Below are 15,546 nucleotides of genomic sequence, written 5' to 3'. Positions count from 1 at the left end.
AATCTAGTCCAATTTATTACCTATTAAATCCTTTCTACAATATCACTGAAACATGTTCCTCTAATCTCTGCTCATCTTCCCCAAACTGCAATAGGGAATTAAGCTGTGCTCATTAACCCCAAATTCTTTTCATTTTTAATAGTCAAAAAACAACCAGATATTTGTGAGCATAAAAAATATGGATCCTGGAAAGCGAGGGCCTATTGTAGACTACACAGGGACACTCCCAGTAGACTGGAAACATGGAGGCTTCCACAATGAGCTTGGTAAGTCAAACTGGCTGTACTTCTTAGCAGTCCATTTAAAGCAATCATAGAAAAAATATTTTAGTAAAGGTAACAAGCATTTATTAAGATTGGGATGTGTACCAGGCACAATATCCTTTCATTTAAGTGGCAGCATTTTCCCATTAGTAACACTTTATCTTCTTAAATACTGTTAAGTCCCTTGCTTTCCTGGAAGATTATTGTCAAATGTCATTGGTTCCTCAATTAGAAAGGGCCCACTATTACTAGGAATTAAATAGCCTATTTTTATATATTCTTCCCCATTTTAATGTATCCTAACAGGCTTAGAGTAAAGTGGCCCAGAATGTTTAGCTGGTTGCAGGAAGGGAAAGACTAAGAATATATTTGTATTTCAATATTCCTATAGATTCTTATTTATAACTATTGTATAGTACCTCCTCCTGAGATATTTCTCAATTCCTAATTGCACTTGCAGATTGGGTTCCCAGAAGGTGGCTATTTCTCCCCTGAAGGTTCTAGGGATAACCCTGAGGTAGTTGGAGATTTCTAGTACTCTCACTCACAAGTGTCCATAGTTAGCCAGACAGAATTAGTTAGCTTTTAGGTAAAGATATTTATTTACTAACCATGTATAATAAGAACAGTTGGTAAAAAAAAAAAAAATTCCCAAAAGTTTGGGTCACATTCTACCACACAGGGAAAATGGGCTCAAGCTTAGATAGCACATGTGACAAAGGAGTAACTCACAGTTCCTGGTTGAATGAAATCTATTCTCTTCCTTCCTAGAATCTTTATGAAATTTCCCCCAGCAATATGTGGACTCTATACTGAGCTCTCAGGGTGGAGTGCTTTGTAGAATTCTGAAGTTGTACTTCTTTCTGGCTATCTCTCCTCAATGTATCTGGTTTGTCCTCTCTCAACAGAAGGCCGAATACACTCTTTGTTACTAGCTCAGTCTATCTGATGAGATGTTAAGGTTGATGAGAAAGTAGGGGGAATATGACATTTTTTCTTCCTCTCATCCCTTCTGCCCTTTATTTGCAGGTACAAGGGTTTGGTTTTGTAAAGCATTTCTAAATCATAACTACCAAGTCTTCTCATATGAGAAATGTCAAATTCTTTCAACTACACCAATATATTTTGCTATCTGATTTCATCCAGTGGTAGAAAATACTGTTCTCCTTCCCATCTTGATTAAGTAGCTTCTTCAAACCTGGTTTACACCTTTGATTGATTGATTAGAGGTGATATCTTGGCATTTTCACATCTGTTTTACATATTTGATTGCTTGTTTGATTTGTAGATCAGTCAAAATGTCTAATCACTTCATAAAGATATCAGGGCATAGAACATCTTGTTAATTACATTAACTGAGCATAGGGATATGAAATCCCCCTCTAACATTAGTAAAAAAATATAATTAGGAGGAGGAACCTAGACAGGGTTCGCTCTAGCTGAACAGTAATTTATGACCTTGCAGAGGGAAAATAGATCCTTAAATGAAGATAAGGAAAGGTATCTAGTGTCTTGTTAGTCTATTAGTGTGTCAATCACCAAGAGTGAGAAAATATAGTTGGTCTCGCTTGAGAGTGCATGTTCAGGATGTAAAAAAAAATAATTATTCGCTAGCTAATCTAATCTGAAAAAATTATATAATTGGATTTATGAAAAATTATAATTATATGAAAAATGATATGTTTAGAAAAATTATAATTGGGCTGTAAGTCCTGCCACGGTCGCCATTCAAATGTGAAAATATTTTGTTAACTAGGGCTAATTCGGGGGTCTAAAGCTGACTGGAGGACTAATCTGGGGACTTTTGACTATTTGGCTGACTGCTATTAATTTGATGTGGGCCGTTTATAAAGTTCCACCACACTGCTCCACTCCCAAATTGATAAGCAAAATATTAAGAAGCCTCTTAACTAAATAATCAAAGCAGAGTTTATTTATGAGATACTATTTAAAATTAAGAATACAGGGAAATAAAATGTACAACCTGACTGCATTGTAGTGCATCTCTTTCCCACCTGATGGCCTCAAACTTTTTTAATACAATAAGGGCCTTAGTTGCTGCTTGCCTTAGGGCACTCAGGTCCTTTATTCTAACTCTGAGCCCCTTTCACTTTGTAAATCCCCTTGCTTCTAACTTTCCTCTCCTTACTGCCACCGCTGAACCCCTGTGTTTCTCTCTCACCGACCTTCTGTCTGTCTGCTCAGTCAGTCTGCCCTTTGGCTTAGCCGCCTCTGCCTCAGGGTATGTTACACTTTCCCTGCTCAGCTATTTTCTTCTAACTCCTCTTAATCTTCACTTTCTCCAACCTGTACCCTGTGCTGACCTGCTTCTGTGCTCTCTGCTGCCTCCTGGTCAGTCTGTCTGTCTGTCTGCTCCGTCAGTCTGCCCTCTGCCACCTTTGCCGCCCCTCTAATCTTGTCCACCTCTCTTAATCTTGTCCGCTGGCCTTTCCTCCTTGCTCCCAGTCCTGCATTACTGTTTGTCTCATCACCCCTTCCTGTCTAACTCCCAGGTCTATACATGCTTTCCCTTTTCTCCACTCAAATCTCGGGGCTTCCTGTGCCCCCGCAGACCAAGCTAATCCTCCAGCCAGGGCTGTGGCTGGTGGGGGGGGGGGTGCCCTTGAGCCTTATGTGCCTCAGCACAGGCTACCCCAGAGCCCAGTATCTCTCAGATACCTCCGCTCAGGTCGGAGGGAGCTGGGGGCTTTTTCCCCCCAGCTGTCTGACCTGGCATCTTGTACAGCCCGAGGGGCTTTTTGGCTCAGCTGAAGAGGAGGTGGAAGGGCACCAGCACTTCCCACACAGAAGAGACCCTGAGGGCCTAAGGCTTTCTGATCTCAGCCTAAAGGTAGGGTCCCCAAATCAAAATAAATTTCCACAAGGACAAGCAAACCAATTTGTCTAAAGGAAACAGTTCTAGAGAAAAAAGATTAGATTCAAGATTTCCAGTTGTGTTCTGTGTTATTTAATCGTTCAGTCATGTCCAACTCTTCATGACCCCATGGACAGTAACACTCCAAGCATTCTCTCCTTCACTATCTCTTTAAGTCTATCCAAATTCATGTTCATTGCTTCCATGACACTATCTATCCATCTCATCCTCTGTCATGCCCTTTTCCTTTTGCCTTCAGTCTTTGCCAACATTAGGGTCTTTTCCAATGAGTCCTGTCTTCTCATTATGTTGTCAAATTATTTAAACATCATCTTCAGATTTTGCCTTTCTAGTGAATAGCCTGAATTAATTTATTTAAGTATTGACTGATTTGATCTCCATGTTGTGCAAGGGACTTTTAAAATTAAAAGCCTTCTCCAGTACCACAGATCAAAACCATTAGTTCTACAGAACTCAGCTTTCCTTATAGTCCAACTCTCATACCCATACATTGGTACTGGAAAAACTATAGCTTTGACTATACAGACCTTTGTTGGCAATGTGATGTCTCTGCTTTTTAGTATGCTGTTCAGATTTGCCATGGGTTTCCTCCTAAGGTGCAAATGTCTTTTAATTTCATGGTTGCAGTCACCATCTGCAGTGATCTTTGAGCCCAAAAATATAAAATCTGACAAGTGATTGGGAAGTGATGGGACCAGTTGCCAAGATCTTATTATTATTATTTTTTTTTTATGTTAGGCTTCAAGCCAACTTTTACACTCTCCTCTTTCACTCTTATTAAGAGGCCTCTTAATTCCTCTTTACTTTCTGCCATCAGAATGATATCATTTGCATATCTGAGATTATTGCTATTTTCCCCTGGAAACCTTAATTCTGGCTTTTGATTTGTCTAGCCTAGGGGCAGCTAGGTGGTGCAGTGGATAGAGCACCGGCCCTGGATTCAGGAGAACCTGAGTTCAAATCCGGCCTCAGACACTTTACACACTTACTATCTGTGTGACCCTGGGCAAGTCACTTAACCCCAAGTGCCTTACAAAAAAAATTGATTTGTCTAGCCTGGCCTTTAGCATGATGTACTCTGCATATAAATTAAATAAATAAGGTGACAATAGACAGCCTTGTGATAGTTTTCTAATCTTAAACCAACCAGTTTGTTCCATATTCAGTTCTAACTGTTGCTTCTTGGCCTGCATACAGTTTCTCAAGAGACAAGTAAGATGATCTGGTACTCCCATCATTTTGAGGATTTGCCACATTTTGTTGTAATCCACACAAAGGATTTTTCGTGTAGTTGAGAAGCAGAAGTAGATGGTTTTCTGGAACTCCTTTGCTTTCTCTATAATCTAGTGAATGTTGGCAATTTGGTCTCTAGTTCCTTTGCCTCTTTGAAAACCAGCCTGCTCTTCTGGTAATTCTTGGTTCACATATTGCTAAAGCCTAGCTTGTAGAATCTTAAGCATAACCTTGCTGGTGTATGAATAGAGCACAATTGTTCAGTAATTTGAATATTACTTGGCCATTGCCCTTCTTTGTGCTCTGGCATATAGTTTTAAATTCAGAGGGCTAATGTGGTAAGAGGGAGGGAGAGAAGAAGTAAGGGGAGAGAGAGAGAGAGAGAGAGAGAGAGAGAGAGAGAGAGAGAGAGAGATGGATGGATAGATGGACAGATAGATAGATGATAGGTAGTAAAAACTGCTCAATGGATCTTTCAGAATTGTAGAGAGATAGGCAAAGTGAGTAGATGAACAACTGCTAATGAGGCCAGAGGTGGCCATGTGGCATAATAGATAAGAGTCCTGAACTTGAAGCCAGTGATTCCAAAAGCAAAGGGAAGAAAAAGGAAGCAATTTTTCATTTTGACGTTGCAGTACCTAAGGGAATAGCTAGGTGTCACAGTGCATAAAGCACCAGCCCTGGATTCAGGAGGACCTGAGCTCAAATGCGGCCTCAGACACATGACACTTACTAGCTGTGTGATCTCAGGCAAGTCATTTAACCCTCATTACTCCACCAAAAATAAAAGAAGAAGAAGAAGTTGCAGTGCCCATCTAGTGTTTAAGAATGGCCTAGCACAGTAATCAACTCTTTGCTCCAACTTGAAAAAAAAAAGGTTTGTTTAAATAAAAATCACAATTTGGGAAAATTCAAAATTTTAACTTCAAGAGTAGATTACTGGTGGTCTTCTGTGAATGATGCGGTACACTGTAATTGCCTAGGTAAATTAGGAAAGTCATCTAAAAGGAATTAAAATAAACCATGAATTTGCAAGTTCCTAAGTAAGATACCAATTTGGAAGTGAGTTGGCAAAATGAGAAACTAACTCTTGAACTTTCATCTCTGATTGGAAAAAAGCGAAGTTTTGCAATGAGTTACATAAGAAAATTGTGCTAATTTACAAAACAAATTCAATAGAGTAAATGAAATCCACTCTGAAGACAATTTGGAACATGGTTTGGGAGTGGGGAGGTCTGAAATTAAGAAATTAATAATTAAAATTAAAAACAAAAGTGAAATACCAAAAAAAATTCTTTTAAAGAGAAATGAAATTCTATTATTTACAAGGCTCAGTCTTGATTAATCAGAGACAGCAAAAGAAGACAGAGAGAAAGATATAAAGACAGGGACAAAGAGAGACAGAAACAGAGAAAGACAGAGAGGATAAAAAGGAATTAGAGATAATTTACACTGAAATAGAATAGACCTGAAGTTCAATTAAAAAGCAATGAGAAGGGGGCAGCTAGGTGGCGGAGTGGATAAAGCGCCGGCCTTGGATTCAGGAGGACCTGAGTTCAAATCCAGCCTCAGACACTTGACACACTAGCTGTGTGACACTGGGCAAGTTACTTAACCCCAATTGCCTCACCAAAAAAAAAAAAAGATTGCCACAAGTATTCAAATGAATATACTCTGATTTGTCAAAGTTAACTTGGTATTTTTCTATGAGTTCTGTGAGAAATTATCAGTCCTTCTGAATTGTCTGTCCTGATAAGGTTGTAAAACTCAACACCTCTGTGAAAAAGTAAGCTACAGGAAGGTACCCAAGCGACCCTTCCCTATCCCATGATATGATATTAAAATATGAGGTTAAAATATACCTTCAAAAGGAGAATGTTAAATGTATATGTAGATAGATAAAATATATTAAAGCTTTAGTTTTTAATGGCATATTAAATCTTACTTTGAAAAAAATAACACAATCAAGCTATTTATCTTTGGCCTGGGCTATATGGGATTGGTATCTAAATATTTCCTGTTCAATATATTCCCATTCCCATTACAATTGCATTAAGAATGTTAGAACTTCTGCTCTATTGCCAGTAAATCAGTGAAAAGGGTCAAAACAACCAAAATCTATACCCTAAAACACTGAGGTTGCTACCAGATGGAGCAGTCTTAGTGTAGTAATAGTTGTTTTTGTTTTTTTTTTTCAGTCTGACTACTCACATTTTTACCCCTGATCTTGCAGACCTTATAGTGGGTGTATTTCTCTTTAGGCTCTCATGGAACTGAGGCTGGAAAACTCTCACAGCATCCATTAAATTCCTAGCATATATCTCAGGGTTCTCACACTCCCCACTGACTCCAAACTGTTAGATTCATTAGATCAAGCTCTGGCGTTCATTCTGCATATTCTCACTGTTTCCTTCCTGAATTACAGGTGCTTTTGGACTTGATAGAGAATACATGAGGAAATCTTTAAAAGGTAAGTTTAAATTTGAAGGAATAATTTTTTCCTGTCCTTCATGGCAGCAATATTGGGATTTCATCTAAAGGTTGAGGTAACTTGTTGAATAGCCAATGGAAATTTGCTTTAGGCTGACAATGTAGAATCATAAAATCTTAGAATATTAGAAATAGAATGAATTTTTAAAATTTAGTCCTCCCTCTTTTTACAAATGCTAAGAGGTTATTTGGAGAAGTAGGAATGTAGGAAACACTAAAAGAACAGAAGAAAAGTGGAAACTGGGGCAAACTCAGATTAAATTACTTGCCCAGGGTCACATAGCTCATAAATATTTGAGCCTTTCTGACTCTAGGACCAATGCTCTATCCACTGTACCTGTTAGCAGCCCAGTTTGAAGTTTGTACTCCGTCTGAGGTAGAGGTGAATAGGAAGGAAGGAACAAAAAAATTCAATGTCATGGTAATGAGATTTAGTAATGGGACTTGAGTAACAATTTAGCAACAGCAAAATCCTAACCTGGAAATAGTGAAATTCTTACCATGTTCCTATAGCCCTCAGCAGTTAAAGTAGTTTTGTGTCTTTGGGGATATCCAATAAATATTCATAAAAATTTAATGAAATTTATTATAATTGAATTTTTGTTTATTTGTGATCAGGGCCTATGATTTTTTTGTATGTAGAGAGCTACTGGTATGGAATACCTTTCATGAAACAGTTTGGCAACTCAAGGACAATTTATATCTTGGAAAGTTGCTTGGGCGCTGAGCATTTAAGTGACTTGCCTTTAGTCATGTAGCTAATCTGTTTCAGAGGTGGGATTTGATCAGTCAGTCCCTAAAAATTTATTAAGCACCTAGTAAATGAAAGACACTGTGGTAAGTACTAGGAATACAGATTTGAAATAGAAACCTGCCCTCAAGCAACTTTCAGTCTAGTGAGGGAAGATAACACACAAAAGAAAGCTGAAAGGGCATGATGGAAAACTCCCAAGGAGGGCATCTTGGCATCTTGGTGAGACATGAAGATACAGCTGGCCCAGCCCCCTCCATAAATGGAGGTTTGGGGATGATCTCATCACTATGCCCAGTTAATCAGAGGGACAGAAGGTACTGCTGATGTGTGAGTACTAAGGCTGATTTGCTTTTGCAGGATGATGAGGCTCCTGGGGGCATTATGGAGAAGTCCAAAGGTACTTAACCCTGTGGGAAATAAAGAGGTCTTCCTGGCTTTAAGGCTAACTTTCTATCTCTTATGCAATGATACCCATCAGGAAAATAATTATGACAAAATACTATCAAGACCCATTATTCTTATTATCCCTATTTTGGACTAGAATTGGAAAATATTATTATTATGCCTGTATATTACAGCTATTCTTCCCAAAGCAGATAGGAAACGGACAATATTATGAGGCATTATGGTATAATAAAAAGAGCACTAGACTAGGAAACTGGAGACCTGAAATGGAAGGATAGTTGGAACAAGAAGGGATTAGACTTCTCCCTCCTCCTTCATGAAGGTGACAAACTACCTCTCAGCTGAGGAAATAAAAAAGAAAAGTTTCTAAGCATCCTAAACTAGTATTCATTGCCCTAAGTGAAAGAATATTATGTGCAATGGATAGAGCACCAGCCCTAGATTCAGGAGGACCCAAGTTCAACTCCAGCCTCAGACACTTAATAATTACTAGCTGTGTGACCTTGGGCAAGTCACTTAACCTAATTGCCTCACCAAAAGAAAGAAAGAAAGAAAGGATATTATGGCACCTTAGCTAAAAAGGGTATTGTAAAACTCCAGCTAAAGAGAGTGAAGTATTTATTACCCAGTATAGCCAGTGGCTGAAGGTGGAGAAAGACTATATGTAGCTGTCCAACAATAAACTAGCCCAGAGAAGACCACAGAGACTGCATTTTGAGAGAAGCCTAGCAAATAATTGATCTGTCTAGCCTCAAGAGTCCAGAGGCTAAACCCAGTGAGTAGCCAGAGTAGTAGCCAAGCACCCTGTTTGATCCAGCCTACCAGTTTGAATAGTGGTTAGTGGAGTAAGCCCAAAGAGGGTACTACATCTAGTAAATTGGTTATAAGAGTATATGTGGGGGGCAGCTAGGTGTCGCAGTGGATAAAACACCAGCCCTGGATTCAGGAGTACCTGAGTTCAAATCCACCCTCAGACACTTGATACTTACTGGCTGTGTGACCCTGGGCAAGTCACTTAACCCCAATTGCTTCACCAAAAAAAAAAAAGAGTATATATGTATACCTCATACATATAAAGGCCTATATAGTATATGGGTATACATATGTATAGGGTATATACAATTAATGCAAACTAATTTGGGGAGATAAAAACGAAAACATTCCAGTATAGAGAATTTATCCAATTTATCCCATATGCCTCATTTATAAATAGCCATTTTCAGGTTGTTTTCCTCATTATACTATGTGCTCATTGAGAGCACTTTCTTGGTATCCCCCAGCACCTGGAATATAGTAAGTACTTATTAAATGTTTATTGACCAACTGACTTGAAAATAGCCTGTGAAAAGGCATGGAGGTGGGAGATGGAATGTGGCATATGGGGAACATCAAGTCAACCTATTTGGCTAGAATATAGTCTGCAAATAGGGATAATATAAATCTGGAAGATAGATTGGAGTTAGATTATAAAGGGCTTTAAATACCAAGTAGAGGATTGGTTTTTTATCATAAAGATAGTAGTGAACTGAAACTAAATGAAAAAAATTCAATTCAACAAACATTTATTAAGCATCTACTTTGTGCTAAGCACTTAAGATACAAAGATAAAAATAAAACTACCCTTGCCTGAGGTGCTTATATTATAGTGATTGGAGGACAAAAAAGAGGAGGCAAAGATATTAATCAACCACGACTTTAAAATACCTTTGATTGTTAATTTATATATTTTATTTTAAAAGGTAGAGGAAATGAATTTTTTTTTTTTAGTGAGGCAATTGGGGTTAAGTGACTTGCCCAGGGTCACACAGCTAGTAAGTGTTATGTGTCTGAGGCCGGATTTGAACTCAGGTACTCCTGACTCCAGGGCGGGTGCTCTATCCACTGCGCCACCTAGCTGCCCTGAGGAAATGATTTTAAAAGTAGCCTTTAGAGGGGCAGCTAGGTGGCGCAGTGGATAGAGCACCGGCCCTGGAATCAGGAGTACCTGAGTTCAAATCTGGCCTCAGACGCTTGACACCTACTAGCTGTGGGACCCTGGGCAAGTCACTTAACCCCAATTGCCTCACCAAAAAAAAAAAAAAAAGTAGCCTTTAGAGTCCACAAAATGAAGTAGCGATGCAAACCAGCATTTAAAAAAAGGAATTTTCAGTTGTTTAGATTAAGAAAATTCTTCTGTTTTTAACTATAGCCTCTTTACCTTTTCTGTCTCTAGCTCCTGTGATTTGGCTACGGTTGTAGATTCTAGCCACACTTTCCAGGAGATACAGAGGGATGATGCATAATCTTTTAGTTATCTGACTCATTGATAATTCTTGAAGTTTGTGGTATAGTTTATCATTAGGGAATAAAACAAATACTTAGGAACCCCAATGGATGCACTTTACTTTAAAGCTTTCTTCCTTATAGACAGTTCAGTAATTCAGTATCAAATATACATATTTCTGAAGGGTTATTTTTTTTCTTCCACAGATTTAGTAAAGAATTCGGAATATAATTCAAGTAGCTGTTCACTGAACAGTTCTGAAAATCCATATGCTACTATTAAAGATCCACCAGTACTCATACCCCAAAACTCAGAAAGTGGCTACGTGGAAATGAAGTCACCAGTACACAGAGACTCTCCATATGCTGAGATCAGTAGCTCAGCTTCAGCTAATAAGAATGTCTATGAAGTTGGTAAGAGAATCTAATGAATATTAAATTCTGTCATCTTATTTTGGAAGTAAAATAGAGCAGCTAATAAATAATTATTAAAAATATTATTTCATCATCCCTAATCCATACACAATAGTCAATTGGTATCCAATGCCTTTAGAGAAAAAGATGACATTTCCTTACTTTCCAAATCATTTATAGCCATTCTATCCTATCCCACTAATAGACTACTCTTTTTTTAACCAGTACTAATTATTTTAATGTTTACTGCTTTTTAAATACAGTTTGAGATATCTTACTGATGAACTCCCCTTCCTTCTCATTTTTTTTCACTATTGCCCATGGGATTCCTGACCTTTTATTCCTCTGTATAAACATTATTTTTTCCAGTTCTATAACATTTTCTTTGGGCATTTTGACACAGGACTGATAAAACAAATTAACTTAAGGAGGTACTGTCATTTTTATTATATTGACTCGAGATATCATGAACAACTAATAACATTGCTAGTTTTGATGGAGAAAAAAGAAAAAAGAAGAGCTCTAAATATTTGAGATGGGAGATAAGTAAAGAGGAGAGAAAGAAATGATACATTCTGCTAACATAGCAGTTTTGTCAGTATATTCAGCTGTGCAAAGTACATGCAAATTGTTTTGTGTACATTTGTATGATTCCTACATTTGTATTTGTAAATTTATCTGTGAAGCATTGTATATGCGCAGCTTATATGGAACATTGTCATTAAGACAACATGATGCTAGAGAGTTCTGTGTGTGTTTTTTTAAATCATAGCTTGGTTTTTTTAAATAAAGGAGTTTTATTCCCAGAAGAGTCATTTTTGGAATATGTGTTTACAAGAAAGGTTGGGGGGTGGGCAGCCTGATGCAGTGTAGAGAAAGCTAGAAGCCCTGGGCTAAAATTACAGTTGTCACTTTTAAGTCAATTTCAACTCTCTCAGACTTAGTTTACTCCTCTATTAAATGGAGGAGGTTGGTCTAGATGATCTCTGAGCTCCCTACCATCTCTAAATCTATAATCCTATGACTCAAATAGCAATTTATTGTGCTATTAGTTTGTTGTGAATCACTTGACATCTGTGATCTAGCAATGTCATCATCCTCTTGCACTGCAATGTTAATTATGATCATCAATGAACACTTCATCTCAACAATAGCAAAATAGTTTGATTAAATCAGAATTATTTAGCATTCGAAATTATACATCTGTGTAGTTTTATTAAAAAGCCCTCCTTAATGGCTCACATTTGCAAGAAATGTTTTATTCTTTGTTATTTATTTGCCATTTTTTATAAATGTCTGTTCTTGGTTGTCACAGAACCCACAATGATTACTGTACAAGAAGTATTAAGCAATAATGGACCTCTCAGCCAGGATCCATATGACCTTCCCAAGAACAGCCACATTCCTTGTCATTATGATTTACTACCAGCTCGAGACACTTCATCATCTCCTAAGAAAGAAGTCACTAGCAGCAGCAGCAGCAGTGAATGATTATACTTTATTGGACGTGGTAGAACATTTTTAAGCATTCTGCTTTAGTTCTCCTCGTAATTTGTCACCTCCTTTGGATGCTAATCAATGTGATAGACAAATGTTAAATATTAACCAAGAATCTCATAATTTTATATTTGTTGAAAATGCTTAGTAGGTGACAGACAGACTGAGGAGATGCTAGTGTTCTCACTCATGACTGCTGATCTTTAGCTACACAAGAAGCACATTGACACCATAACACAAAATCTAAAGGTACTCATTTGCAGACCAACTTTACACAAGGGTTGCAGTGAGCACAGAAAACAAACTTTGTCTTCAGCTTCTTCCTTCCCATTGTAGAGCAATAGGCAGGATTATGCAGTCTTTCAAGTCTTAGTTCCAAAAGGTGATTTGAATCCCTAAACATCCAGAGAAAAAACAGGCCTGCTGAATCCAGCCATACAGCCAGATTTCTATGGAGTGGCCTCAGATATTGAAAGATTATATTATTCCAGGAAAAACATGTGATATAACATGAGTCTGACAGTCTGCAAATAATTACAAGATGCAAATAAAGAGTGAACAAAAATATGAAAATATCAGGCCTAGATTAAGTTGCAGAATACATAATCTAGAATGATTATTAATAGCAAAGATGACAAAAAACAGCCTTACAGACACACCAGGAAGTGGTGTTTTGTATTTAGATGTTTGAATCTAAGGACACTTTAGTACTTGTAGTCACAAATCCTATTCGCAATTAATTCCATTAACATAGCAGCAATCATTTCATAAATATGTAAATGAATCATTTTATTTTTTGATGAAATGGATTGAATGTGTGCATGAAATGAAGCAGGATGTGATGAATGCTGTAAACTTATAAGAAAAAATTTAAGTTTTGTAACATTAGTGATGTAGAATAATTATAAAGAGTTTGGATTAATTCTTTTCCTTATAAACAACTGCAAAATTTCTGTTCGTATGTGCACAAAAAAAGTTATTGATGGTTGATATAGGATAACTATGCTTAAGCTGGTCTTTTGCATGGCTAATAACTTGATATGTAACCAATTTTTTCCACAAAAAATTTTTAATTGTGTATTTTAAACTATGTTTTATGGTGACTGAATTGTTACTGAAAAATATTGTATGTTAATTTTTCTTGTGTTTTTGATACTCATCTTTTGTTTAGTCTGGAAACACTTCTATCAGAAAACAGAGGTGTCAATTGGTATTGAATAGTAGTTTTATGGTGGCTTCTAAACAGAAGTAGTTTAGAAAGACCTATAAATCAATCACCCAATTTTCTATTATAGGGTCCCCCATTGAAGAATCTTATTACCAATATGAGAAAAATTTTACTTATGTCAGAGGGCTATGCTATTGGATTAGTGATATAATAGCAATTTGCAACTTACTCATAACTTCATTTTCCAACCCCACCTTGATAATCCCTTTTAGGATATAGAATATTATACAAGAAAACTAGGTTCTCTTTCTAGGGAAAATCTTTTTTATTTTCTTATCCATCAATGGTGTGTTAATGAGGAAGGAGTTCCCTGAGATAAAACAATGTGTCATAATTTATGGGTTTCCAAAGTTCATAAGATGTGGAATCTACATAATAGTTCAATAATTAATCAGTCAACATATTTCTTGAGTGCCCACTATGGCTGATCATTGTGTTGTACATTGTAAGGATATAGGACAACATTCCTTCCCTCCTAGTCCCTCCTGTAGCTTAAAATTCATATCCCAGAACCTGAGGGAAATTTGGGCTTGGGGGTGATAAAATAGGACTACGTACACATTTAATTTTTAAAATTAGGAGTAATTGCCTAAACATAGTCCCTTCCCACTCTACCTCCACCTTCTTCAAAGAATCAGTGGATTTCTTGTAGGACTCTGAAATTTCCTGGACTTCTATAAAATTTGAAAGCCAGTGTCTTTTTTCTGCAGTGGCTAACCAGTAGAGTCTCCAAAGAACAATCAAGCCTATTTGCATGAAATGTCAGGAGCTGTACATAGTGGCAAGAAGATTGATTCTGTTAAAAGGCTAATTTTTAAAGAGAAATTCTTCAAAACTTCATTAGGGACTCAACATGATTGCCTCCTAGTCTCTCTGCAAATAAGTCAGAAAAATTTCTATTTCCATCACATAGTTGGAAATGAAAAGTATATGCTTAAAGACATCAATATCAAGTCTGGAAAAATATGTGGATATAAGAGCTACTGCCGACCTGTAAATTTTTGCAATGAATGTACTGCTTAGGATGACTTTCACTGAATAATTATTCATACGCTTGAAAAAATAAAAGATATCTTCAATACATTATAGCATCAGAATAAATCAAATCATTTCACAGATGTTTCAGAGCCACTGTCTTCTAGGGGAAAATGAGATTTTCTGGTTGCTTTAATATGTATATGTATTAAGACAAAGGATGCCTGGTTGTTTTGAATCACAGTGAAACTGAGCTCTAACAAGTTTCATTTCCAAAAATATAAACTTCTGAGGGTTTCTTCAGTCAAGATGAATTTATTTTAGTAATGATGTCACCAGAATCATCTTATGTAATATAAAGATATTTTTCATAATATGTGAGCCCTTGTTTATATCTGATTTTTTAAAAGTCTTCCTATCCTGTAGAAACTTAAGACACAGGTACTGAACTTGGGCTGCATGAGGTCTGCAGATTTTCCAGGTAGGTCCAGAACTAGATCAAAATGTAATTGGTAGGGGGCGGCTAGGTGGCACAGTGGATAAAGCACCGGCCCTGGATTCAGGAGTTCCTGAGTTCAAATCCGGCCTCAGACACTTGGCACTTACTGGCTGTGTGACCCTGGGCAAGTCACTTAGCCCCCATTGCCCCACAAAAAACAAACAAACAAACAAAAATGTAATTGGCAAATGATTTAACAAAATAAATAAAAATACAACAAAATATAGATAATGTTAATTTGTGATGTTCTAAGTCAATGCATGGCCCATGGGGATACATTTTTATTTGTTTGATATCATAGGCTTAAGATGTTAAAAATACTTGGTGAGGGGGCAGCTGGGTGGCTCAGTGGATAGAGTACTGGCCCTGAAGTCAGGAGGACCTGAGTTCAAATCCAGCCTCAGACACTTAACACTTACTTACTAACTGTGTGACCCTGGTCAAATCACTTAACCCCCAATTGCCTCACTAAAAAAATAAATAAATAAATAAAAACCAAACTTGGTGAGACCTACCAAAACCTTACCTCATCAGTCATTAGGGTCAACCAAACTATTAATCTATGACTACACATAAATGAATGATCATGTAAATAAAAACAAATTATTCTTATGAATTTATAGCTATTAA

At 37.1% G+C, this 15,546-nt stretch overlaps 1 protein-coding gene across 2 annotated transcripts in view; it reads left to right on the top strand.

Annotated features, from left to right (window-relative positions):
• MEGF10 (multiple EGF like domains 10) overlaps positions 1 to 15,035 on the top strand; it is a 138,609-nt gene extending 123,574 nt beyond the window's left edge. For both annotated transcript variants that reach the window (XM_043977268.1, XM_043977269.1), the window contains 4 exons: positions 143 to 266; positions 6,818 to 6,862; positions 10,511 to 10,717; positions 12,033 to 15,035. In XM_043977268.1, the coding sequence (XP_043833203.1) occupies positions 143 to 266; positions 6,818 to 6,862; positions 10,511 to 10,717; positions 12,033 to 12,208 (552 nt within the window). In that variant the 3' untranslated portion in view covers positions 12,209 to 15,035. The remainder of the gene's footprint in view (positions 1 to 142; positions 267 to 6,817; positions 6,863 to 10,510; positions 10,718 to 12,032) is intronic.
• Positions 15,036 to 15,546: the final 511 nt, after the last annotated feature.

The sequence above is a fragment of the Dromiciops gliroides genome, chromosome 1 (genome assembly GCF_019393635.1).
Source record: "Dromiciops gliroides isolate mDroGli1 chromosome 1, mDroGli1.pri, whole genome shotgun sequence".
Lineage (NCBI taxonomy): Eukaryota > Metazoa > Chordata > Mammalia > Microbiotheria > Microbiotheriidae > Dromiciops > Dromiciops gliroides.
This window is presented reverse-complemented; position numbering and strand designations above follow the sequence as displayed.